We start from the raw sequence: 26,393 nt of genomic DNA on the forward strand, positions 1-26,393 counted from the left end.
GGAGAGCCCACATCTGAGTTGCTGCACAACTAGCGATGCGCAGGAGAAAAAAGATTCCTGATTTAGGTTTCTAAACTGCTACCTTGTGAAAAATCAAGTTGTTATTTTTGGAGTGGGAAATGTATTCATATGTGATTATTTATTACTTTAATTTATTATTTTTCTGTCCACGATCACAGCATCTGATTGCATTGTGTGTATTAAATTACATGGCACAGAGAAGACAGCATAAACAGCACCACTCCTTCTATTGCCTCAGTCAGGAGAAAAATGTCCCCAGAGATGAGCCATAGTCAGGTGACTGGCCAAAATGATCTGTCTGGCCCCCAACCTTTGATGCCACCTGGGGAAGCTAATTCCCCAGTCATGGATGCTCCATCCAAAGGGTTCTTCCCTCAGTCTCCAAGAGTTCAAGTCTAGGATAAGAGGCTGCCTCAGCCATCACAGTGATGCATGCAGGAAAAAACTCTCTCTTAGTGGAGGTCTATCCTGCAGCCTTGGAGTGTGATTGCATTTCATGCTGACACGCCAGAGAGGGATTAGTTTAGCTCATTTGGGTACCAAAACAGTGAAGCTGCAGCAGCAAGTGCTTCAGCATTGGTCTTACCATTACTGGGTAATAACTGAGGTGGCCAGTCTGCACTGAACTGCACACTGTTATGGCGTCATTCCTTCGGTACTCCAGCTAGCTACATCTGCATGAGCTGCAGATACACCCTCTGATTGCAGTATAGACCTACCCTTGGGTAGTCAGGTCTGAGACAACGTAGATCAAGTCCAACTAGATCACTACTGGGAATGGAGAAGCCATGAAGTGTGGAGATCACCAGTGAATAATACCTAGCTCTTAATTTTTCATCCATAGACCTTTAAGCACTTTATAAAAGAGGTCAGAATCATTATTTCCTTTTTATAGATGGAGAAACTGATGCACGGAGAGATGAAATGATTTACCTGAGGTCACCCAGGAGGCCGATACCCAGCTCTTCTGAGTCTCACCCCAATTCCCTATCGACTAGGTCACACTGTAATAGGAGCTCACCCACCCAATTCACCAGGAAGGTGGATTTCTGCATTCCTCACTAGCGGCAGCTTCTGAGTTGTTTTTAAGGATAGCCCCAACCTGAACAAGTTGCAGCAGTCCAACCTAGAAGTGCTAGTATGGTATCGACCTAGCTGAATTCACACTGGGGATTTACTAAATGCTATCAATCTAATGGCTTCCAGGAACTCCCTGTCTTTGGAAGGCTGTCAATGTATTCATTGCAGCTTAGTAGTAAATGTGTTTATTTTTTAAAAAGTCAGAATTAATATTTCCCCCAAAAGTTTTGAAAATTAAGTTGAGGATCCAAATTCAACATGTTGTTGAGATAGACACAGAGAGCATTGTCTCCTAAAATCAGATGCTGTGTCAGTTTCTGTAAACATTTCAAATATGGGGTGTAGTGGAAAGGTTAAGTTAGGCTTAATTTAGATTCTACATGTATAGCAGTACAGTGAGTAATCACTATCCACTTCCTCTCTTATCTTTCCTGCACTGCTCGCTTTAGAGCTCAACTAGCAGACCCACAGCAGTGAAACATTTCATTTTCAATTGTTTGGACCACTGTCATTTCATTTTCACGCCAATAAAACTTTAAGGATGTGATTTTCCCATCTTACTCTGCTGACGTAAATAGAAGCGAAACAAAGAAAGACACTCCTTCTTCCACAAATGTACCTTAGGACAAGAAACAGATCCAGGAGAAAATGGAATGTCAGAAAAGTCATACCCAGTTTCTCTTTCTCCTACCAGAAGTGATGCGAACTGGAACTTTGCAGTGCTTAGGGTATGTCTACACTACAAGCACTACAGTGGCAGAGCTGCAGCACTGCAGCTACGTTATTGTAGTGTAGATGACTTGCTACAGTGACAGAAAGGGGTTTTCCATCGCTGTAATACATTCATCCCCTTTGGAGGAGGTGTCTATACTGGACCTTCGGTTGCCTTAATTACATCTCTTAAAGTGTGACTTTTTCACACCCCTGAGCAACATAGCTCAGTCGACCTAAATTTAGTTCTAAATCATTAGTTATACAAGTTCTGAATCAGCAAGGTACTTATGTGTCCACTTGAAGCACACGAGTAGTTCTACTGAAGTACCTAGCTGAACTGGATACATATTTCTGTTCAAAATGATGGTATATTAAGGATGGAAGACAGATAGAACAATGCCAAATTACTATGGCTCTTGTGTTGCTGGAAACATTGTCAGTTTGTGAACTCCTGGTCAAATACATCTACTATCTCCAGTAAACATAAGTTTCATTTCCTTTTTCTCTTATCTGAAAATATTTGAAGAAAAAGAAACCCCCTGGGAGAAAATTGTTTGAAACAGCTGTCGGGTGATCAGCAATGATAACATTGAGTGGTTGCAGAGCAGAAGACAGAAAGGAAAGCAATACAAACATTAATACACAGCTTTTAATTCAATGTACAATTAATGTACATTTTTCTTGGTCCAGCTTCCAGACTAGGGGGGTGTATGGGGATGCATGTGATCTGGACCTAGAAGCAGTCAGTCTGCACCCAAATATCCTAGAGTAAAGTTGTGCCTTGCTATTTGAAGGAGCAGTCTGCTTTGTCTCTCTCTGTTTTTGCATTCTTGTGTGCTATCAGTCTAAGAAATAAAGTAGTGTTAAGTTGCAACCTTCCAGCAAGAGTATTTAATGTTTTTATCAACCTACTCCATCTATGTGCTGTGAACATAACATGTTTAAATCCTACAAAATGGTTCATTTTTCCAATAAATGAAAGAGACTTATAAGAATATTTTGCTGTGCGTCTAATAGATAAAGCACTGAACCTATGCTTAAATTTACATTATTAGTACTTGATCTATGATTATGGGCCATATTCTCAGTTAAACACATGCAGTTCCATTGATCTAAATGGGGCTGCACAGGTGAAATAGAATTTACCTTTATGAGTCTGTTCTACTGAATATAACTGTTAAAAGATGCATACTGGAAAGAAATTATTTTTGAGTGTCTGGATCCATGCATCCTGCCTAAGTCCTATACGTCCTGCCTAAGTCCTAATCATATACATTACAATACTGGGTGTTACTCAGCCATTGTAGCACCCATCAGCACAAAAAACTAAATACAGTATTGTTCTTTTAAAAGTAAATCTGAAATACAGACGAAGAAGCAGTAGGTGCATGGAGCAAAATTGCTTCTGATCCTACATTCTAGTTAAGGTTGCAAAGTCAAGCACCCGAAAGACAGGAAATGCCAGAATTAAGCTTAATTTTGACCTTTTGTGCATATGCATTGTGTCACTGTCTTTTATTATGTGATCACATCATGTGTTTTCAACAGGCCTCCCTGCTTCATTCAGTGCACCACACGGACAGCATTCACTGAGCAGGTAGGATACTTTTTATCCTCATCACTCAATGTATAGCCGCATGTACTATTTATTTGACAATACCCACACCTTACATTGAATACAAAATTACTGAATTCCTCACAAATTTTTCTATGGGTCTCTTATTGTCATAACTTACTTTTTACATACATTAAGGAATTTACTACACAACACCCCTGTCAGGGGAAGAGACACTATCCCCATTTTAGAGATGGGGAACTCAGGCACAGAGAGATTAAGATCAAAAGTATACACTCATTTTGGGTTCCCAATTTGAAACACAGAGCACCTGAATTTTCAGAGTACTTCGCATTACATAGCACTTTATATAGTCAAGCATGGCTCCTATTGACTTCAGTTACAGCTGCGAGTGCTCAGCACTTCTGCATATTAGAGCCCCACAATACTAAGTTGGGCCCTCAGAAAAAGGAGGAAGACACAATTAGTGTCTACCTGTGAAAAGTTGGTTTAAGTGATTTGCTCAGCATCACACAGGGAGTCTGTGGCAGAGGCAGGGCTAGAATCCAGCTCTCCAGGGCAGCATTCAACTGCCTTAACCATGAGACCGTCCTTTCTCTTCCTTCATACCTCTGCCTCCTGCACTGCACACCTTCCAATGTCTTCAGCAAATGAAGCAGGGCTACTACAGACAACAGCCTCCTTCTCTGCAAAATCCAGATTCATCCTCAGAGGAGATGCAGCATCTGTACTGAATGAGGTAGGGGTCCTGTGGAAAAATACAATGTGATCATGTAATTAAAGACTGTGTCATAAGGAATGTGCAGAAGAGGGTGAATCAAGAATACACAGGCAACCTTAATTCTGGCATTTCCTAACGTTTCAGTACTTGACGTTGCAACCTTAACATTCTGTAAGGTAAATTTTAAATATAATTTCCTACATTTTCAAAAACTAAAAAGAAAAAAAAACTCAAAAATTTCCTTATGTGGAACTGTATAGATCTCTGACATGTTTCCTCAGCAGGGTTGAGATCTTTAGCTCGATAGCACAGTTCTCTACCACTGCAGCTAATGAAGTAACTAGCAGCAAGAGAAGGTTGTATTTGTGTATGTGGCCCTGCCACTAGCGGGGGATGGAGACACATACTTTGCCAGTAGTTTTCACAGCTATTTAGTAGACAACACAGGAATGTTGAGACCAGGTGAAAATGCACTTTCCCTCCTTGTTCCTATCTTCCCCCAGTCCCTGGCTCCTATCATCTTAAGCTGCCCTTTCTTCATAGCCCCACTCCTGTATTTTCAGCACCCATTTACTCCTGCACCTATGCCCACTCCCAGCTCCTGCTCCTAACCCTCGCTCCCCCACATGCTTCTATTTCCCCTTCCCCATCCTGCATCTCTTCATGCCAACCCCCCCACCCCCATTACTTACCCCTCCACATTTGAGTTGGACACTTTCCTCCTTTGCCTGCATGCTGGGCTCTGGCAGGGGAGCATTGAAAACACAGGGCAGGTTCCCTGCTCTCACTTCTGGCACCTGGCACCACAGTTGCTCCCCACCAATCAAATTTTAAATCCCTACTCCAAAATATGGAGGTGTTAAAGATTTTGTCATGAAACAGATGGAAGCACTTTTTAAACATGGGAAAACAATGTATTTTTCCTTAATCTGATATTCAGACACGTCCGAACCATTTTAGCTGAACCTTTCCCCCAGTATACCAGACACCCGGGATGGAAAATATCAGCTTGAACAGTTAAAATTTGACAAAGTTATAATAACTATCTACCCAGCCTATAACCAGGCCCCCGGAGAGGAAGTCCTGAACAATCACCAATCAAAGGTCAGTATTCTCACACAATTTAATAACAATTTTAAAAATATTTTTAAAAATATAATTAACAGAATAAACAAAATGAAAGCTGGACAATTCCAGGAACTAAGTTAGGTAGATCTGATATAAAAAGTGAAATTGGTAGCAAAAGTCAAGTTCCTTTTATCAAGAGGAGGCTGGTCATTCTTTCCCTTCAGTTAGGGCTGGAGCTCTTTTGCTGATCTGTTTCCTTTTTATTTGTGGCGTACAGCAAGACGCATGAGGCTGTAGTAAGTTCTGTACAATCTTTCCTAGAATCAGAGGTTTGTTTTTTTGAAACTACAGTTGGTGTTGATTCATTTAAGTCCTGGAAGTTTCTTTAAAGACAAGAGCTGATCGCAAGATACAGAGTAGTCTGAAAACTTTCTCTTCCAATGAAGTCAAGGGAAGAGATGGTAACAACTGTGACTGTTGGCGTCTCAAAGAAGATGAAACTCAAAGCAGTCTGAAGACGTAAGATAAAGTTCTGGTATGTATCCACACCCCCAAGTCTTTAAGGATTGGTTTTGAATTTGATCCCATGCAAGTAGTGAGAGGCTGCAATCACTGACATCTGCAGTTTTGTCTTGAGAAGATGGGACTCTCATACATTAATTCCTCAGGCTGTCAATACATAGCCTCAAAACATGACCTCTCTAGCATTGGGGCATTTTATGGAGGTGCTTGGGCCAAAGTGATAGGCAGGCTCCCAGGCTGGAAAATGTTCTGCCACAATGTCAAGTATAACTTTGAAAATACATGTGACTAAGAGTTGCTATTTTAAATCGTATGAGCCCACATCTTAAAAATGTAACGTTATCTATGTTGGTTATTTAATTGTTTCTAAATATTTCAGAACATTACATAGCATAATATAATATCACTACAAGTAGTGTTAGAAAAACCTTTGTCCTCAACCTTAAATACAGTGCAAGTGCGAGTCATGTTCTAATTATGCAGATGTTGTAGTGACTCCACAATTTAGGTTGCTTTGAGATTTGCATTTAAGAAGTAATAAAATCTCCATGTTTCACCTTTTTAGGATTGAATTTAGTTTCCAAATCTGACACTTGAAATGTCCAGGTTATTTCTGTACTGAAATGCTCACTTTTTTAGAGAAAACATTTATAAATGCTGCTTTTTAAAATGTTATCCTCTTTTCCTAAAGTCTGTGTGTCCTCTAGCAAAATAATCAGAGTTCCCACACAGAATAAACTGTCTCTCTATTTCACCCTCACATACACATAGTTTAAGAGAATATCTTATATATATAGGTCTCTTGAATAACTGCTTTAAACCATACAAAGATTAGCTGTCAGAATCCTGAGATTTGTTACTTTCATATTCCGACACAGACTGCCTGCTTCCTTGATTCACCAGATGTGCTCTGCACAAACCCTGCAAACCTCAGAGCTGAGGCACTGGTTCAGCCCATGGCAGCCCTGAGGATCGGCAGGTGTTGACCATGGGTGGCATACAATGGCTTGCCCCTCCCCACTACCGCCACCACTTGCACTAAATAGAGCTCAATCAGACCTGAGAATTGGGACTGTTATTTCTTTTACAACAAAGTCCAGAATGACATTTTGTATTCATGGTTTATGTCTTTTTAAGAAACCACTTAAAATGTTACAAGTTTTTTTTTCCCACAGCTTGAAACTAACTGTAATGTCCTAACTCTCTTTTCAGCCTCAAACAGAACTGAAGTATTTTAGTTTCAAATTCAACTGAAGTGCAAAGTATTTGTAAGGGCACATGCGACAATTACTCCTTCGATCATGCTTCTGCTTAGCCTTACCTGGTATGAGATGATTTCTGTTAGCCTGGCAAATGGAGAACCAGCAATAACTGGTAAGTTTTGTGACATTTAAAATGATACATTTAAAATGATACAAAGAAGATGAAACTCAAAACAGCCTGATAAAGTTCTGGTATGTAGCCACACTCCCAAGTCTTTAGGGACTGGTTTTGAATTTGATCCTATGCAAGTAGTCAAGTATCAGGGGGTAGCCGTGTTAGTCTGTATCTACAAAAACAACAAGGAGTCTGGTGGCACCTTAAAGACTAACAGATTTATTTGGGCATAAGCTTTCGTGAGTAAAAACCTCACTTCTTCGGATGCATCCGAAGAAGTGAGGTTTTTACTCACGAAAGCTTATGCCCAAATAAATCTGTTAGTCTTTAAGGTGCCACCAGACTCCTTGTTGTTTATGCAAGTAGTGAGAGGTTGCAACCACTGACATCTGCAGTTTTGTCTTGAGAAGACGGGACTCTCACACATTAATTCCTCAGGCTGTCAATACATAGGCTCAAAACATGACCTCTCTAGGATTGGGGTATCTTATGGAAGTGCTTGGGCCAAATCCCAAGTGATAGGCAGGCTCCCAGGCTGGAAAATGTCCTGCCACAATGTTAAGTATAACTTTGAAAATACGCGTGACTAAGAATTGTTCATTTAAATCGTGTGAGCCCACATCTTAAAAATGTAATGTTATCTATGTTGGTTACTTAATTGTTCCTAAATATTTCAGAACATTGAATAGTATAATATAATATCACTACAAGAAGTGTTCGAAAAACCTTTGTCCTCAACCTTAAATACAGTGCAAGTACTAGTCATGTTCTAATTATGCAGACGTTAATAGTGACTCCACAATTTAGGTTGCTTTGAAATTTGCATTTAAAGAAGTAATAAAATCTCCATGTTTCACCCTTTAAGGATTGAATTTAGTTTCCAAATCTGGCACTAGAAATGTCCACGTTATATCTGTAGTGAAATGCTCACTTTTTCAGAGAAAACATTTAAAAATGCTGTGGTTGGATAGGAAAGGTACACTGAAAGTGGCAGGGGTCCTATGGGAAAAATAATTTGTGATCATATAATTAAAGGTTGTATCACAATGCATACACACAATGTGTCTTAATATAGGCAACCTCAATTCTGCCATTTCCTAATTTCCCTTATGGGTCCCAGGACAGAATAGGCCCCCTGTCCTCTTGCATGGGTTGCGGAGGATTGCAAGGGAGAATAGAAATCAAGAGGACTTGCAGCCAGAGGGAACAGGGGATAGACCGGAGAATCGCACCATCACTGGGAAAAGGCAGGTCTATATGATTGGGGACTCCTTACTGAGAAGAATAGACAGGCCTGTAACCAGAGCTGATCCAGAGAACAGAAGGATGTGCTGTCTGCCGGGTACTAAGATATGGGATGTGGACCTGAGGCTGAAGAGGATCCTAACGGGAGCGGGAAAGAATACACTAATTGTCCTTCATGTGGGAACAAATGATACGGCTAGATTCTCACTGGAATGTATCAAGGGAGACTATGCCAGGCTGGGGAAGACGCTTAAGGAAATCGAGGCTCAAGTGATCTTCAGTGGGATTCTGCCTGTTCCTAGAGAAGGGCAACAAAGGTGTGACAAGATGACTTTGGGATGTAAGGCCACTGGGAGGCATTCATGGACAGAGGACAGTTCTCTCAGGATGGACTTCACCTGAGTAGAGAGGGAAATAGACTTCTAGGATGGAGGCTGGCACAACTGATTAAGAGAGCTTTAAACTAGGAATTGGGGGGAGATGGTTGGGAGATGTCCAGGTAATCTCCACACCGGATTTTAACATTAAGAGGGAAGGAAACGACGTAAGAAACAGCCGTGGGTAGGAGAATGGACATAAAGAGGAAGGGTAGTATAGATACCAGTCTAATAGGTGATACTGGCAGTAGAATGTCTGGACCTAATTGGGTAAAGAATGTGAGCGAAGCCAAACAGCAAAAATTAAGATGTTTGTACACCAATGTGAGGAGCCTACGTAACAAAATGGAGGAACTAGAGTTACTAGTGCAGGAAGTGAAACCAGATATTATGGGGATTAACAGAAACATGATGGACTAGTAGTCATGACTGGAGTACAGGTATTGAAGGGTATGTGCTGTTTAGGAAAGACAGAAATAAAGGCATAGGTGGTGGAGTAGCATTGTATATCAATGATGAGGTAGACTGTAAAGAAATAAGAAGGGATGGAATGTATAAGACAGAGTCTGTCTGGGCAAAAATCACATTGGGGAAGAAAGCTACTAGAGCCTCCCCTGGGATAGTGCTTGGGGTGTGCTATAGACCACCAGGATCTGATCTGGATATGGATAGAGACATCTTTAATGTTTTTAATGAAGTAAATACTAATGGGAATTGTGTGATCATGGGAGAGTTTAACTTCCCAGATATAGACTGGAGGACAAGTGCTAGTAATAATAATAGGGCTCAGATTTTCCTGGATGTGATAGCTGATGGATTCCTTCACCAAGTAGTTGCTGAACCAACAAGAGGGGATGCCATTTTAGATTTGGTTTTGGTGAGTAGTGAGGACCTCATAGAAGAAATGGTTGTAGGGGACAACCTTGGTTCGAGCGATCATGAGCTAATTCAGTGTAAACTGAGTGGAAGGATAAACAAAAATAGATCTGTGACTTGGGTTTTTGATTTCAAAAGGGCTAACTTAAAAAAATTAAGGAAATTAGTTAGGGAAGTGGATTGGACTGAAGAACTTGTGGATCTAAAGGCGGAAGAAACCTATTGCAGAAAAGTTGCAGAAACTATCAGAAGCCTGCATTCCAAGAAAGGGGAAAAAATTGGCAGGAATTGTAGACCAAGCTGGATGAGCAAGCATCTGAGAGAGGTGATTAAGAAAAAGCAGAAAGCCTACAAGGAGTGGAAGATGGGAGCAATCAGCAAGGAAAGCTACCTTATTGAGGTCAGAACATGTAGGGATAAAGTGAGAAAGGCCAAAAGCCATGTAGAGTTGGACCTTGCAAAGGGAATTAAAACCAATAGTAAAAAGTTCTATAGCCATATAAATAAGAAGAAAACAAAAAAAGAAGAAGGGGGACCGCTAAACACTGAGGCTAGAGTGAAGGTTAAGGATAATCTAGGCAAATACTTTGCTGCAGTCTTTAATGAGGCTAATGAGGAGCTTAGGGATAATGGTAGCATGACAAATGAGAATGAGGATATGGAGGTAGATATTATCACATCCGAGGAAGAAGTCAAACTCGAATAGCTTAATGGGACTAAATCGGGGGGCCGAGATAATCTTCATCCAAGAATATTAAAGGAACTGGCACATGAAATTGCAAGCCCATTAGCAAGAATTTTTAATGAATAAAGTTTAATGTAAACTCAGGGGTTGTACCACATGACTGGAGAATTGCTAACATAGTTCCTATTTTTAAGAAAGAGAAAAAAAGGTGATCCAGGCCTGTTAGTTTGACATCTGTAGTATGCAAGGTCTTGGACAAATTTTTGAAGAAGAAAGTAGTTAAGGACATTGAGGTAATTGGGACAAAATACAACATCGTTTTACAAAAGGTAGATCGTGCCAAACCAACCTGATCTCCTTCTTTGAGAAGGTAACAGATTTTTTAGACAAAGGAAATGCAGTTGATCTAATTTACTTTGATTTCAGTAAGGCATTTGATACAGTTCCACATGGGGAATTATTAGCTAAATTGGAAAAGATGGGGATCAATATGAAAGTTGAAAGTTGGATAAGGAACTGGTTAAAGGGGAGACTACAACGGGTCGTACTGAAAGGTGAACTGTCAGGCTGGAGGGAGGTTACTAGTGGAGTTCCTCAGGGATTAGTTTTGGGACCAATCTTATTTAATCTTTTTATTACTGACCTTGGCACAAAAAGTGGGAATGTGCTAATAAAGTTTGCGGATGACACAAAGCTGGGAGGTATTGCAAATACAGAGAAGGACTGGGTTATCATATAGGAAGATCTGGATGACCTTGTAAACTGGCGTAATAGTAATAGGATGAAATTTAATACTGAGAAGTGCAAGGTCAGGCATTTAGGAATTAATAACAAGAATTTTTGTTATAAGCTGGGGACGCATCAGTTGGAAGTAACAGAGGAGGAGAAGGACCTCGGAGTATTGGTTGATCACAGGATGACTATGAGTCGCCAGTGTGATATGGCCGTGAAAAAAGCTAATGCGATCTTGGGATGTATCAGGTGAGGTATTTCCAGTAGAGATAAGGAGGTGTTAGTACCATTATACAGGGCACTGGTGAGACCTCATCTGGAATATTGTGTGCAGTTCTGGTCTCCCATGTTTAAGAAGGATGAATTCAAACTGGAACAGGTACAGAGAAGGACTACTAGGATGTTCCAAGGAATGGAAAACCTGTCATATGAAAGGAGACTCAAAGAGCTTGGCTTGTTTAGCCTAACCAAAAGAAGGCTGAGGGGAGATATGATTGCTATCTACAAATATGTCAGAGGAATAAATACCAGGGAGAAAGAGGAATTATTTAAGCTCAGTACCAGTGTGGACACAAGAACAAATGGATATAAACTGGCCATCAGGAAGTTTAGACTTGAAATTAGACGAAGGTTTCTAACCATCAGAGGAGTGAAGTTCTGCAACAGCCTTCCAAGGGGAGCAGTGGGGGCAAAAGACATATCTGGCTTCAAGACTAAGCTTGATAAGTTTATGGAGGGGATGGTTTGATGGGATAGCCTAATTTTGGCAATTAATTGATCTTTGACTATTAGCAGGTAAATATGCCCAATGGTCTGTGATGGGATGTTAGTTGGGGTGCGATCTGAGTTACTACAGAGAATTGTTTCCTGGGTGTCTGGCTGGTGAGTTTTGCCCACATGCTCAGGGTTTAGCTGATCACCATATTTGGGGTCGGGAAGGAATTTTTCTCCAGCGCAGACTGGCAGAGGCCCTGGGGGGTTTTCGCCTTCCTCTGCAGCATGGGGCATGGGTCACTTGCTGGAGGATTCTCTGCACCTTGAAGTCTTTAAACCATGATTTGAGGACTTCAATAGCTCAGGCATAGGTTAGGGGTTTGTTACAGGAGTGGGTGGGTGAGATTCTGCGGCCTGAGTTGTGCAGGAGGTCAGACTAGATGATCATAATGGTCCCTTCTGACCTTAAAGTCTATGGTTCTATGTCCTGCAACTAAAAGGGGGCTGCCTGGAGAGGGATGGGCTCTGCCAGGTTAGAAATTTGCCCAAGACACACTGTATGATGAGCAAGTCAACAATGTCCATACCGGATTGATCGCAGCCCGGGTTAACCCGTCTCCCACTAGGGCGGACACGACAACTACTGGTGTAAATCCAACAAAGAGGATCCATGGAAGAGACAACATCACCAGAGCCATGTGGAATGTAAGGACATTGAGACAAATAGGGAAGTTGAAAGAACTTACATATTAATACAATACACCTGGCACCTCCTAGGAATCTCTGAGGTCAGATGAAAGAACTTTGGAGAGGTACTAATGGAAGAAGTCCATGTACTCTATTACAGTGGAGAGGACAAACATGTCAATGGCATAGGATTTCTTATGCATAAAGATATCAAGAATTCAGTATTAGGATGCTGCCCAATGTCCAGCAGGCTTATTTCCATCTGTGTAAAGGCAGCACCATTTTATATCACAGTGGTACAAGTCTACGCCCCTAGAACAGACTATGACGATGAGTAAATTGAAGATTTTTACAATCAGCTCCAAGACATCATTGATAAGGTAGACAAAAAAGATATCCTAATGTGCAGGGAGATCGGAATGCTAAAGTGGGTACTGATGCACAGGCAGATTGGTGAGATTATTGTGGCCCTTTCTGTAATGTGGTAACTAATGAGAGAGGATTGAGACTTTTGGAGTTTGCCAGCTATAACAATCTGGTTCTTGCAAACACATTAGGAGCACATAAAGCAGCCAGACGATAAATGTGGCATGCACCTCATGATCTACATCACAGCCAGATTGACTACATCATGGTGCACAACCGATTTCATTCTGGTATTAACAGAAGGAAAGCAAGGAGCTTCCCCAGTGTTGATAAGGGAAGTGATCACGACGTTGTGCTGCTAAATTTTTGGCTCTTGCTAAGGGAAATCATCAGGCCAAAGTTCACCAGAACCAAGTTTGACTTAGAAAGACTCAGAGACCAAAACATTGCAGAGTCATTCCAATCAGTGATCGGCGGAAAATTTGCCCCACTGCTTGCTCTAGAGGAAGATGTAGAAACAATGACCAACAATTTCAATGCTGTAACGAATGAGGCAGCAATGGACATCCTTGGGAAACATCGTAAGAAGACTAAACCATGAGTTACAAATGAAATACTACAAATGTGTGACATTAGAAGAGAACTTAAGAGAGACAAGAACAGCACCAAGGGAGTTGATAAATACAGAGCGATTGGCAGAAAGATCAAGAAAAGAATGAAGGTGGCCAAGGAGATATGGATCGTAAAACAATGCTCTAAAATTGAAGAGTGTATCAATAATAAAAATAGCAAACGAGCCTTCCAGGTTGTAAAAGATCTGACGAAGGAAAGATGGACCAAAACTCACGCAATTCAAGACAAAGAAGGGAACAGTTTTACAGAAGAAATGGACATCATCAATAGGTCGACAAACTAATGCTCTGATCTATTCAACCACCAGAGAAATGGAGATCCTAGTGTCTTGGACAGCCCAGTTCAACAGAGGAGGATGACATTCCAATACTACATGAAGAAGTGGAGACAGCTGTGAAATCACTCAAGAACAGAAAGGCTACAGGTATTGACAACATCCCAGCCAAATTGATGAAATTCGGAGGAGAAATAGTAACAGATGTACTCACCAAGATCTGCAACAAGATCTGGAAAACCAGTGAGTAGCCCTTCACATGGACACAGTCACTAATCCTCACTCTGCCAAAGAAAGGCAACCTGCAATTGTGTCAAAATTACCGAACTATAAGCTTAATTAGCCATCCCAGCAAAGTGATGTTGAAAGTCTTATTGAACAGATTGAAGCCACAAGCAGAGAGTATCATCACTGAAGAACAGGCTGGTTTTCATGCTGGAAGAAGTACCAAAGAACAGATTTTCAACCTTCATGTTCTGTGTGAGAAGTACTTACAACACCAGCAGGACATCTTCCATGTCTTTGTTGACTTCAAGAAGCCGTTTGACAGAGTATGGTTCAAAGCTCTCTGGGCAACCATGAAGTACAATATTGGTTGTAAGCTTATTCTTACCATTAAACAACTGTAGGCCAAGGCCAGCAGTGCAGTTCTTGTCAATGGCATAATAGGAGACTGATTTCACACCACTGTTGGAATCTAGCAAGGCTGCCTTCTTTTGCCCACACTGTTCAACATCTACTTGGAGCACATAATGACTGATTCCCTAGAAATTCACACATCCACAGTCAGAATTGCGGGGCGATCAATCTCAAACTTTTGGTTCGCTGGTGACATTGACGGCCTGGCAGGCAGCAAAGATGAACTTGCCAACCTTGTGAAATGATTGGATGAAACCTCTGCAAAATATGGCATAGAAATCAGTGCAGATAAAACCAAGCTGATGACAAACAAACATGATGGGATCAGCTCACATATCACTGTCAGTGGACAAGAGCTGGAGACAGTGAAACAGTTCAAGTGTTTGCGGGCAATCATCCCTGATGAAGGATCCAAGGCAGAAATTCTGGCAAGAACTGCGCAAACAACAGCAGCAGTGGCAACGCTAAAGCCAATTTGGAGGAATAAGAACATCTCCCTGGAATCCAAACTGAAACTGCTGCACCATTCGTCATCTCCATTTTTCTGTATGCGTGCGAGACATGGACCCTTACGTCAGAACTTGAATGGAAAATACAGGTAGTAGAGATGAGATACTTTTGTAAAATCCTATTTCGACCATGTCGCTAATGAAGAGGTCTGCAACATCATCACCCAATGCGCTGGGTCATATGGAGTCCTCCTGACGACTGTGAAAAAGCACAAACTGAAGTGGTTCGGCCATGTAACAAGGTCATCTGGCCTATCCAAGATCATCCTCCAAGGGACAGTACAGGAGAAGAGAAGAAGAGGTAGACAGAAGAAGAGATGGATTGACAACATAAAAGAATGGACAGGAATGGACTTCACAGAGACTCAAGCACTGACAAACAATCATCAGGGGTGGAGACAGTTTGTTGATTGCTCATCAGTGATGATGCCCCAATGACCAATGTGGTTATGGGAGTGATGATGATGATGATGAATTTTGGAGTGCTTTTCCTTGCATTCTTAATAATGTTCTTTTTATGTAGGTTTTTGTCTGTCATTAATATTGGTGGGGCTTATAACATTGCCTATTATTAAGATTGCCCCCCGCACATCCAGTTCCAATTTCCTCTCCCAACAGCTCCAAGAGCTAGTCTTCTTGCTCAGGAATCCCAGTCACCCCTCAACCCTAACTTCCAGTCCCAGTTTTCCTCTCCCCTGCCATGAGCCTTTAGTCTGAGTCTGCTGCCCCCTTACAAGATCCTTGTCCATATCTATTCTGCCCTGCCACCTCCCACCCACAGGTTTGGCTCTCATCCAGGGGAATAGCCCTGGGTGGGCCTGAGTGGCTGCAGTCCACACACTTACAATCCAGGCCCTCTCAAATTGGGGCCGGAGCCCCCCGAATCTACAGGCTGGGACTCCCGACCCTGGCTCAGTGTCTTTCAGCCTGGCCGCGTCTCCATCCTGCCGGCATTGCGCGCTGCTGCCCTGGTCTCTGGCCCCAGCACTAGCCCCGCGGGGGTTGCGCCTCAAGGGGCAGGTCTGGGTGGGGCTATCATTGAGCACTGGGACCAGAGACCAGGGCAGCAGCGCACGGCACAGGCAGGAGGGGCACAAGGCTGGGCTGACAGACACTGAGACAGGTTTGGGAGGGGTGGCCAGAGCTTAAGCCCCATTGGTACTCCTGTCTACCCCATGGGCACTCCTCACAACCTGCCTGCCCCGGGAACCTGCTAAGCAGTAAGTGGGGGTGGGGGGAAGTGGGCCTCCATCCCTCCTTCCTCCCTCACCCCATTCCCCAGGACACCTGCACTCCCGATCCTTCTTGACTCACCCCTCATCAGGGCCTCCAGCTGTCCTGTCTCCCTCCCCTCATCCCCCATCATTGCCCGCCCACCTGAAAGCTGGGGCCACCCAGTTTTCCTGTCCTAGCTACACCTCTGCTCTCATCCCATCTGAATTTGAATCAGGCAGCTTCCTCCTCCAGGCTGCTTGGGCCCAGCAGACGGGGCATTGAGAGCACAGGAGAGACAAGCTCTCTGCTCTCCGTTTCAGTGTCCAGACCTTGCACAGCCTGCAGTAGTCTAGAGCTGCAATTGCACAGGGCTGGAGCTTGCTCAGTGTGGAAAGAATCTTTGGGGACTTTAGCTGCTAAAATCTAAGAACTCTCAACTGAACCTGTGCAAACTGCAGTTTTTCAAAAGGCTTATAAATTGGCCAAATTTGAGTGGATTTTCATGAGGACAGCAAAAGGCAAATCTGACACAAAGGCCACCCCACCTGCCAAATGTCAGGTCCCTGCACTAAAGCATCGGTGCTCTATAGTATTTCAAATAAAAGGTCTCAATACTTTTTTAAGCAGCTCAAAAAATGAATTCTTTGCTAGCCTTGTTCTCAGAAATGGCACAACACTTCAGCTTTAGGTAAACATTGGACATGAAAAATTTCAACATAAACAGTTAAAGTCTGGTAAAGTTAGAAGCAACTGAAAACAGGGTCTTAGAATAAGAAGTGTTGGGCAACCTCAAGAATGGGCTGTACCATCAGCCCCACCTATAATATAATAATAATTATCATTCATCTTACTGTATTTACAGCTTCTATTATGGCACCTAGTGATCTGCACGTTGCTAAGCATGACTTTGGAGTTATTCTATCCTGGAACAGTAACATTACAGAAGAAATGATGACATATTATGTGAAGTATGTTTTGATTTATAAGTTCGATACAGCTCAGGAAAAAATAGTAAGTCACAACACACTTTACACATAGTTTTACTAAAATAAGAAAATGCCTTATTTAATGTCTGTAGTTTGCAGAGCTTTCCTTTAATAATAATAATATTAATTGGCTATTGCATAGAACTCTTCATTATAATGCAATTCTATGTTTTCTTCTTCCAGGAAAGACTTCAAAAAAAGGAAAAGATGATAAGACTTGGGTTACACTCTGGTTTCCATGCTAAAGTTAAAACACAGCTTCTTTCAAAAGAAACAGAAGACCTTATAAAGGAGAGTAACTGGACTGAATTTACTTACAAGGCACCTCCAGGTCAGCTAGTTTTCTGCATATTGATAGGATATTAAAAATGTCTGATTAAAAAGTTAGAGATGCACCAGTTCTGAAGTCCTGACTAATAGCTCTTTATTGTGCTGGCTATTTTTTGGTATGCATTTCTGTAAAACACTAAGGGAGGATAATGATAGAGTTCTATAAAATCATGACTGGTGTAAATAAGGAAGTGTTATTCACCCCTTCACATATCATAAGAACCAGCAGTCACTGGTTCAATGAAATGAATAGGCAGCAGGTTTAAAACAAACAAAAGGAATCACTTCATACGACACAGTCAACCTGTGGAATTCATTGCCAGGGGATGTTGTGAAGGCCAAAAATATAACTGGGTTAATAAAAAATTAGATAAGGTCATAGAGGATAGGTCCATCAATGGCTAATAGCCAAGATACTCAGGGACACAACTCCATGCTATCGGCATAATGGGAGAGATGGGTGGAAGCATGCTACAGTTACAAAATTACCACCTCTACTCTATTGACTCAGACACAGAAGCACCCCATGATCCTCTTGGACTTCCCTAGCAACTGAATGGATTATGGAAGTCCCATAGCACATGGGTGCTGGGGAATCCCAGGAGGGCTCCTTAAGATACGTACTGGAATAGGAATTATTGAGTGTTTCTGCAAATGTCTCAAAAGGGACCTCTGGCAATAGGAATAGGAATGTTCCCAATGCCCTATAAGGCAAAGGCAGACACATCCTTTAACTCAATTCTAGAGACTTGGATCCCTCTCTCCCTCTCCTGTCTCTCTCCTGGATTTGTACTGGCACCAATCACTTCAAGAATCAATGTAAAACAAGCAACATGCTAATATCCGTCTCTTTTCTTTCTTTCTTCCTTTCTTTATTTTTTGGTTGCAGTATATATCCAAAATTTCTCATGCATCATATATAACATTTCCAATTTAAATTGTACCTGGGACATTAAAACAGAAGCTCCTGAGGATGCTCAGTATTTTCTTTCCTACAGGTAAGGATCCTGTTAAAACAAGCACAAAATAATATTAAAAATCATCTGAGTTTTACATTACTTCTATTTGCGTCCTACAGGCACAGTAGAGAAGAGTTCCAATGCCAACTATATTTAACAAATGCAAAGAACAAAAACATTGGATGTCACATGAAAGAAGTATATTTTAATCACACTAATACTAATAAAATCAGATTTAATATAACGGTAAAGGAACTAAGCAACAGTTCAGAAAACCATTCCTATTACAAAAAATTTACTCCTCAAAGACTAGGTAGGTGTTTTCATTATTGGCTAGCATTGTGAAATGTTCAATTGCTTGTGATTTCCTGCAGGGGAGGGGAGGGGGGAAAGGATGACTCACTAAATTCAAAGGGGTATATTCTGCTTTTATAATTCATTGACATTTGTAGGAGTTTGACATAAAGATCAAAAATCAAAGAATCTCTTATATAAATCACTTTGTAATTAGGGCTGTTCAAAAAATGGTAATGATTGTTTTGTGAAAAAAAATTCAAATGTTTCAAAATCATTTCTGTCCTGCACAATTTGAAAAGTAATGATTTTTAGTTTATTTAGAACATTTCATGAACATTTTTATAGAACATTTTTGTTTTTGAAGTTTCATTTCTACTAATTTCTTCCCCTATCCCCGCTTTCTCCCCATTTCAATCCTCTTTATTTCTTTTCCCCCCTTTTTACCACCACAAAAGGGGAAATAAAAACAAAAACTTAAAACCAAATCCACAAAATTTTCGTGTTGGGGTTTAATTAAAAAAGGAAGATTTTAAATTATACTTATTGGCAATATTCATTTTTAAAAATGAATTTTCATTGAAACCTTTTGATGCAAAATGTTTTAGTTGAAGAGTTTCAGTGAGTGCTATTTGTAACTCTGTTGATAATTATGGCTGATCCAATAAGTTTCTTATTCATTTACTTCTCTGGATTAAACCCAGGGAAGAGGGGGGAAAGCTTCTCATAAAAGGTCTGGGTAGTTTCCTGGTTGGTTCTAGTTCACATCTCAGTTACAATAAATACGTAGCCACCTTTTACATTATGAATCTAATGGGTTGTATTCAAACCTCAGTTACACTGCCATACATCTGGAATTATTCTAGATGATCTGATGGTCCCTCTAGAGGCCTTAAACTCTATGAATTTATTAATTCAATTGATAACCGAGCAATAGAATTATTGGTACAGGCACTCCAGATTTATACCACTGTAACTTATTTCAGAAGATGGCCCACCATGTTTACTCTCATCTACACTCTGATCTAGATTCTGAATTCATTTACACTGATTTACATCACTGGGATTTACTGGCATCACCTCAGATTTACACTGTAACTGAGATCATTATGTGGACCTTTGAACTTATTTCAGGTGTGAATTCTTTGTTCAGACCCTAGGAAAACTTGTGCTTTAAGCTACACTAGACTATTGTGATTACTTAACCAAAATGTGAACAGCATACTTTACTTTGACTGAAACTGCCAAACAGAAGCTGCAGTCTGCCGATATGCTGCATTCCATTCACATGCCTGCTTGCCGAAAGAACGTGAAATATTCTGTTTTTGTTTATTGCCAGAGAAACTGAACCCTCCAATCAATGTGTCTATATCACTTGAAAAGAGAAGCATTAAAATTAACTGGAAACCACCACCTACTATTGGTTCATCAAAAAAAAATTGCTTTACATACCAAGTGAAAATTACAGATCTAGAGGTAATATATGGTAATATTTCGTAACCAATATAACCTCAGCTCTATACCAACTAATTCCCCGCTCAGGTTAAACAGAATCAAGTCTTGGTTGAACTGAGAAATCCCAAGCCCTGCAGCAAATGACCTAGTATTTATCATTCTTTCTTCTCAGTGGAGCTGGTCAAAAAGTGAAAACCTATTTTCATGAAGATGTAGAAAGTTTTCTTCATTTTGAAAGGAACCAGGTTTTCATTTGTTTTGTTTTCTTTTTTACTGAAAACAATATAAAATGATTACTGACATTTTTTGTTTACTAAACAGCAGATTTTTTGGTAAAAGAAAAATGTTGATAACCATCTCAATATTTTCAATTTAAAAAATATAGGCATTCGTTATTTTGTGAAAAATGAAAAAAAAAATCAACAATACTGACAAATTTCCATGAGAAATGTTGATTGAAAAGACCAGTTTGATTTTGAATCTTTGTGTTGAAAAATGTTGAGCAGTTCTACTTCTGAGTCATTGCTGATCAAAACTTCCTTAGCAAATACTGGGGTGCTAGAGAGGCTGTCTTTGAGATGAGATATTAAAATGAAGACTCACTTGTCATTTAAGAGCTTGTGATATGTTTTGCAAGAGGATGGGTATGTCCTGGTCAAATTAAAGATTTGCTATTGTACTATACTCCTTTCCTAAATTTCTTCTACAGTTTCAGTATCTCTGAAACTGGTGAATAGAAGTAACTGATCTCCATAGGCATTGGCATAGGCATTTTGAGTGCTTGAGTGTATGAGGGGTGTTATATGCATGCAAATGTTGTCATAATTGCAGTATTTAGTTGAAATTGTGAAAGAGTATATATCCTAAGCTCTAGGCCTTATGCATATCTTCCCTTAAGAATGTCTGTAAATGTGTTTTTGTAGTTCTTGCTACAGTTTTAAATTCATATACATATAGATATGCTTTGAAACAAAAGACACTGGAAGCTAAAAGCAGAGAAAGGACTCCACAATTCATGCTTGCAAAGCTAAGTGTAGACAGAACTCCAGGTGCACAGGAAGCAAGTTGTGGGAATTCTGAATCTTATCTGTGCTCAGAATAGAGAGAGCACCCTGCACTGAGCTACTGGTGAGCTGGGTCCAATCTAAGCTAAAACCTAGGACTACAATAACATTGGAAAACTCTGGACAATGGACTGGAGTATTTTTGCACACCAAGAAGGAAACATCCCTACTCAGAAAAGCACTTAAAGATGTGTTTAGGTGCTTTCTTGAATCGGGGCCTTAAAGCACAATGTTGCATTTTAACAGGAAATTAATTGAACATAAAAATTTCAGCATGAATTTAATTAAGACTTGCCAACTTTCCATCAGATATTTTTCTCCCCTCAAAATAAAAATGTATTGGAAAAATAAAACTGATATGCAGTTCACTCTCAAAATATAGATTTAGGCCCCAGTCCTGCAAAGATTTACCTGTGCACTTAATGTTACACATATTGAACTCAATGGCAGTATTCACCTGCATCAAATACATATGTAGGTCTTTGCAGGACTGAGATTGTAACCTGTGTATTTCAAATGCCATAATTTGTACGTGATGGCAAAAATCCTACAATAAAACATCCAGTCTTGGTTTTTTATGAGTGCTGTGAAGAGCTGAAAAAGCTTCCCTATATAGCTCAAGCATCTAAATTAGTTTTACTAATGAATACAGTGTAATATTAATATTTTGTAATACACCTCTACCCCGATATAACGCTGTCCTCGGGAGCCTAAAAATCTTACCGCGTTATAGGTGAAACCGCGTTATATCGAACTTGCTTTGATCCGCTGGAGCGCGCAGCCCCCCCCACCGGAGCACTTTACCATGTTATATCCAAATTCGTGTTATATCGGGTCGTGTTATATCGGGGTAGAGGTGTATTTACTTTAGAGAGGGATCTCATCTGCTTTAGTTTTTTTTAAAGCACCTGACACTATAAAATGTAAGCAGCTGAGCTGAAAAGTTATGTTCAAATTTATTTGGACAGCTAAATTTGTAGGGCTGTCAATTAATCTCAGTTAACTCAAAAAAATTAATCACATTTATTAATCGCACTTATATCAATAGAATACCAATTGAAATTTATTAAATATTTTTGGATGTTTTTCTACATTTTCCATATTGATTTCCATCACAACACAGAATACAAAGTGCACGGTGCTCACTTTATATTGTTATTTTTGATTATAAATATATTCACTGTAAAAATGAAATAGTAGTTTTCAATTCACCTCATACAAGTACTGAAGTGCAATCTCTTTATCGTGAAAGTGTAACTTACAAATGCAGATTTTTGTTGGTTACATAACTGCACTCAAAAACAAAACAGCGTAAAACTTTAGAGCCTACAAGTCCACTCAGTTCTATGTCTTATTCTGCCAATAACTAAGACAAACAAATTTGTTTACATTGACAGGAGATACTGTTGCCTGCTTCTTATTTACAATGTCACCTGAAAATGAGGACAGGTATTCGCATGGCACTTTTGTAAGTGGTGTTGCAAGATATTTACATGTCAGATATGCTAAACATTTGTATGGCCCTTCATGCTTCAGCCACCATTCCAGAGGACATGCTTCCATGCTTATGATGCTTGTTAAAAAAATAATGCGTCAATTAAATTTGTGTCTGTACTCCTTGGGGGTGGGGGGGAGAACTGTATGTCTCCTGCTCTATTTTACCTGCATTCTGCCATATATTTCATGTTATAGTAGTCTCAGATGATGACCCAGCACATGTTCATTTTAAGAACACTTTCACAGTAGATTTGACAAAATGCAAAGAAGCTACCAATGTGAGATTTCTAAAAATAACTACAGCACCCAACCCAAGGTTTAAGAATCTCAGTTGCCTTCCAAAATCTGAGAGAGACGAGGTGTGGAGCATGCTTTTAGAAATCTTAAAAGAGCAACACTCTGATGCGGAAACTACAGAACCCAAACCACCAAAAAAGAAAATCAACCTTCTGCTGGTGGCATCTGACTCAGATGATGAAAATGAACATGCATCAGTCCACACTGCTTTGGATCGTTATCAAGCAGAACCCATTATCAGCATGGACGCATGTCTTCTGGAATAGTGGTTGAAGCATGAAGGGACATATGAATCTTTAGCATATCTGGCACATAAATATCTTGCAATGCCAGCTACAACAGTGCCATGCAAACGCCCCTCTCACTTTCAGGTGACAAGAAGCAGGCAGCATTATCTCCTGCAAATTGTAACCAATCTTGTTTCTCTGAGTGATTGGCTGACCAAGAAATAGGACTGAGTGGACTTGTAGGCTCTAAAGTTTTACATTGTTTTGTTTTTGAATGCAGTTTTTTTGTACATAATTCTACATTTGTAAGTTCAAATTTCATGATAAAGAGATTGCACTACAGTACTTGTATGAGATGAATTGAATTTTTTGGTTTTTTTTTTACAGTGCAAATATTTGTAATCAAAAATAAATATAAAGTGAGCACTGCACACTTTGTAATCTGGGTTGTAATTGAAATAAATAGATATGAAAATGTAGAAAACATCAAAAATATTTAAATAGTATTCTATTATTGTTTAACTGTGATTAATCACGATTAATTTTTTTAATCGCTTGACAGCCCTACTAAATTGATATATGCCCATTCTTTGAAAATCACAATATAAAGTGGAAGTGTGCTAGTTGCATATTGTTGCCTTTGTAACCCACATGCACTATTAGAACTGTACTTTTCTTCTTCAAAATAGACACGTGCATTGCTCAGCATTTTCAAATTCGGTGCAAAAAGTTAGGTTTTAGCCAAGTCTGTATTTAGACTCTTAAACACAAGTACACTGAGTGTGTGAGGTACTGAGCACTTGTAGCCTTCGCTGAAGTCAACATGTGATTATCTCTGTGCATAAGGAGGGCTCACATGAAGCACATTGTCAGGATCTAATCTAAGTATCATAAAACAAAGGACAACAGTGAATAAAGCCTGGAGGTGGGGGCAGAGAAGGATGAAGGTTATATCAGTGAAAGGTTGTTACCCAGGCTAAGTTTGGTATTTTAGAGGAAGATTTGTCAAAGCCCAAAGGACAGTTAGGTGCTTAACTTCCATTTTAAGTCAGTGGGAGTTGGTCACCTAACTGCCATGCGTGCCTTGGAACATCCTTCCTCCCTCCGAGATGTTTTAGTTGCTTTTATAGAAAGTAGCATATTAACGTTTGTGGCATTTCTGGAGCGAAGGCTGAGATGGAGGTCAGGAAGGATTTGCAGGAGGAGAGTAAAGTCACATGGTACATAGGGTCACAACTATGCTGTGCACCAGCCCATGCTGAGAAGACAGCATGCTAAATCTTTTTAAAGGTGTGGTGTAGCCAGCACCTTACATGCTTCCCCAACGCCACTGGAGTCATTCTGCCTTGCAAAATTATAATGATTCCAGATCTTATTGCTTAGGTTATCGCAACCTCCCTGCACAGCTCTCTGCCTCTTAGTTTTTTCCTTTGTATCTTTCTTCCACTATTGCTTCTCCTTGTCAGTAACAGTCCCCTCCCCTCCTTTTTTTCCTGCCTCTTGTAAGGCATGTATTATTGCACATGTATGATAGTTGGCCTGAATTGTCATAAATAACTCATTATTTTAGGTGCCTCAATTTTTCAGTGTCCAACTTAAGAGATCTTAATGGGCTCTGACTTTCACAAATGCTGAACAGTCACTCTGAGGTCCCTTTTAAGGTTAGTTACCCCAAAATTGTGGCACCTAGAATTGCTAGTTATTTTTGAAAATGTAGGCTATTCTTTAGCGAAACAAATACAAATCTGTGACAAAACCAAGCCAAAACAAACAGAACCCTAAACAAACAAAACCAAAACCTAATAAAAACAAAAGAGCTTGGCCTTAATATGTTTTTCAGGCTCACGCTAATAGAAAATTAAAAAGGAATCATTGCTCTTTGTATATCAAAATTCTCCTATTCTGTAGCTTCCCATCTTATCAGCTCCCAGGCTTTGCCCTTTTGTTTTGGAATCTGATTTTTCATATACCCCAGCTAGTAATCAGACTATGATTTACCATAAACACTGTAACTAAAAATACATCTTTATTAGGTTTGAAAGAGAGACAATGATATTTGAGGTCTCTAGTATTATATGTTTCTGAGTTGTATTGTTAAATCACTAAAACAAAAACTGTGTTAGCTCGTAGATGTTTCTGAAGAGGAATATGTGCATCCAATTCATGATCCCGCAAAACAATATGTTATTCAAGTCAGAGCAAAGAAAACAACATGTATACATAACAAGATTTGGAGTGAATGGAGTGAACCAGTTTTTATTAATAATGGTAAGTTACCAGACTTCTATGACTCGTAATATATAAAGGGAAGAACTTTAGCTGCCAAAAGGCAATGCCAGAATAAATAGGAAAAGCAGGCCAAGTCTTGGGGGCCTGCCAGACTACATGCAGTGCAGGTTGGGAGAAGGGGTGCAAAGATGGAGTGAAGTGCTGAGGAGCCCTAGTCATGGACAGGACCACTTTGTGCTAGGCGCTGTACAAACACAGGACAGAAAGACAGTCCTTGCCCCCAAAGATCACACTCCCCTGATCCTGGGGCCACTGTGTGCAGGGCTGTTCCCTTGGCTGGCTGCTAATTGTTCCAAGAGGGAAAACTTCGACTGGGAGTTAGCACAGTGTAGGACCATCCCAGACCTGACTCCTTTCCTCCAGCCACTTCCCTTACCCTAAAGCACAGAGCTAGTTTAGTGGCCTCTGCATTACTGGAGAACATCCCCCTGAACTGGAGTGATCCTTCTGAGAGCAGAAACACTGGCTCTATGAACAAAATCCATCAATGGCCCAAATGCAAAGCAGCTATGTTGCCCTCAAAGGAGTTGGCCTAATATATTCAGCCCTGTTAATAGATCATGAGAACAATTTTTCATTCTGGCAGAGCTAGGAATTGGAGGGAGTAGGAGGTTAGGTTTATACCACCTTTTCATCTCTCCACATTCTGGAGCTGTCCAATTTATACCTCCTTGCCCATGGTCCCAAGGGGACATTGCAACAACCAAGCAGAACTGGAGCACATGGACACTTGGCTACACCCACTATGCAAGGGTTATGCCACCTCTTTGCTATCCAGGGAAACCCCTATGTTGGGGTATTCCCGATGAGAGAACCTGCTGCCTTTCTGGCATCTTGATGGTGTCAGACTGGTGTAAAGAGGCCACAGAGCAACAGAGCACTCAGCCCTATATGCATGTATATGGAAATATATATTTGTGTGTGTATGTGTGTGCATGCGCCTGCGCACAAAATCCTACACATA

At 40.4% G+C, this 26,393-nt stretch overlaps 1 protein-coding gene across 1 annotated transcript in view; it reads left to right on the forward strand.

Annotated features, from left to right (window-relative positions):
* Positions 1-5,448: 5,448 nt before the first annotated feature.
* The window catches only part of LOC128825830 (interleukin-5 receptor subunit alpha-like), a 31,146-nt gene continuing 10,201 nt past the window's right edge, over positions 5,449-26,393 (forward strand). The window contains exons 1-8 of the mRNA XM_054008651.1: positions 5,449-5,715; positions 6,915-7,076; positions 16,894-17,042; positions 17,201-17,348; positions 18,237-18,345; positions 18,426-18,619; positions 19,940-20,076; positions 25,264-25,408. Coding sequence (XP_053864626.1) covers positions 7,004-7,076; positions 16,894-17,042; positions 17,201-17,348; positions 18,237-18,345; positions 18,426-18,619; positions 19,940-20,076; positions 25,264-25,408 — 955 coding nt within the window. The 5' untranslated portion in view covers positions 5,449-5,715; positions 6,915-7,003. The remainder of the gene's footprint in view (positions 5,716-6,914; positions 7,077-16,893; positions 17,043-17,200; positions 17,349-18,236; positions 18,346-18,425; positions 18,620-19,939; positions 20,077-25,263; positions 25,409-26,393) is intronic.

The sequence above is a fragment of the Malaclemys terrapin genome, chromosome 1 (genome assembly GCF_027887155.1).
Source record: "Malaclemys terrapin pileata isolate rMalTer1 chromosome 1, rMalTer1.hap1, whole genome shotgun sequence".
NCBI classification, from domain to species: Eukaryota; Metazoa; Chordata; order Testudines; family Emydidae; genus Malaclemys; species Malaclemys terrapin.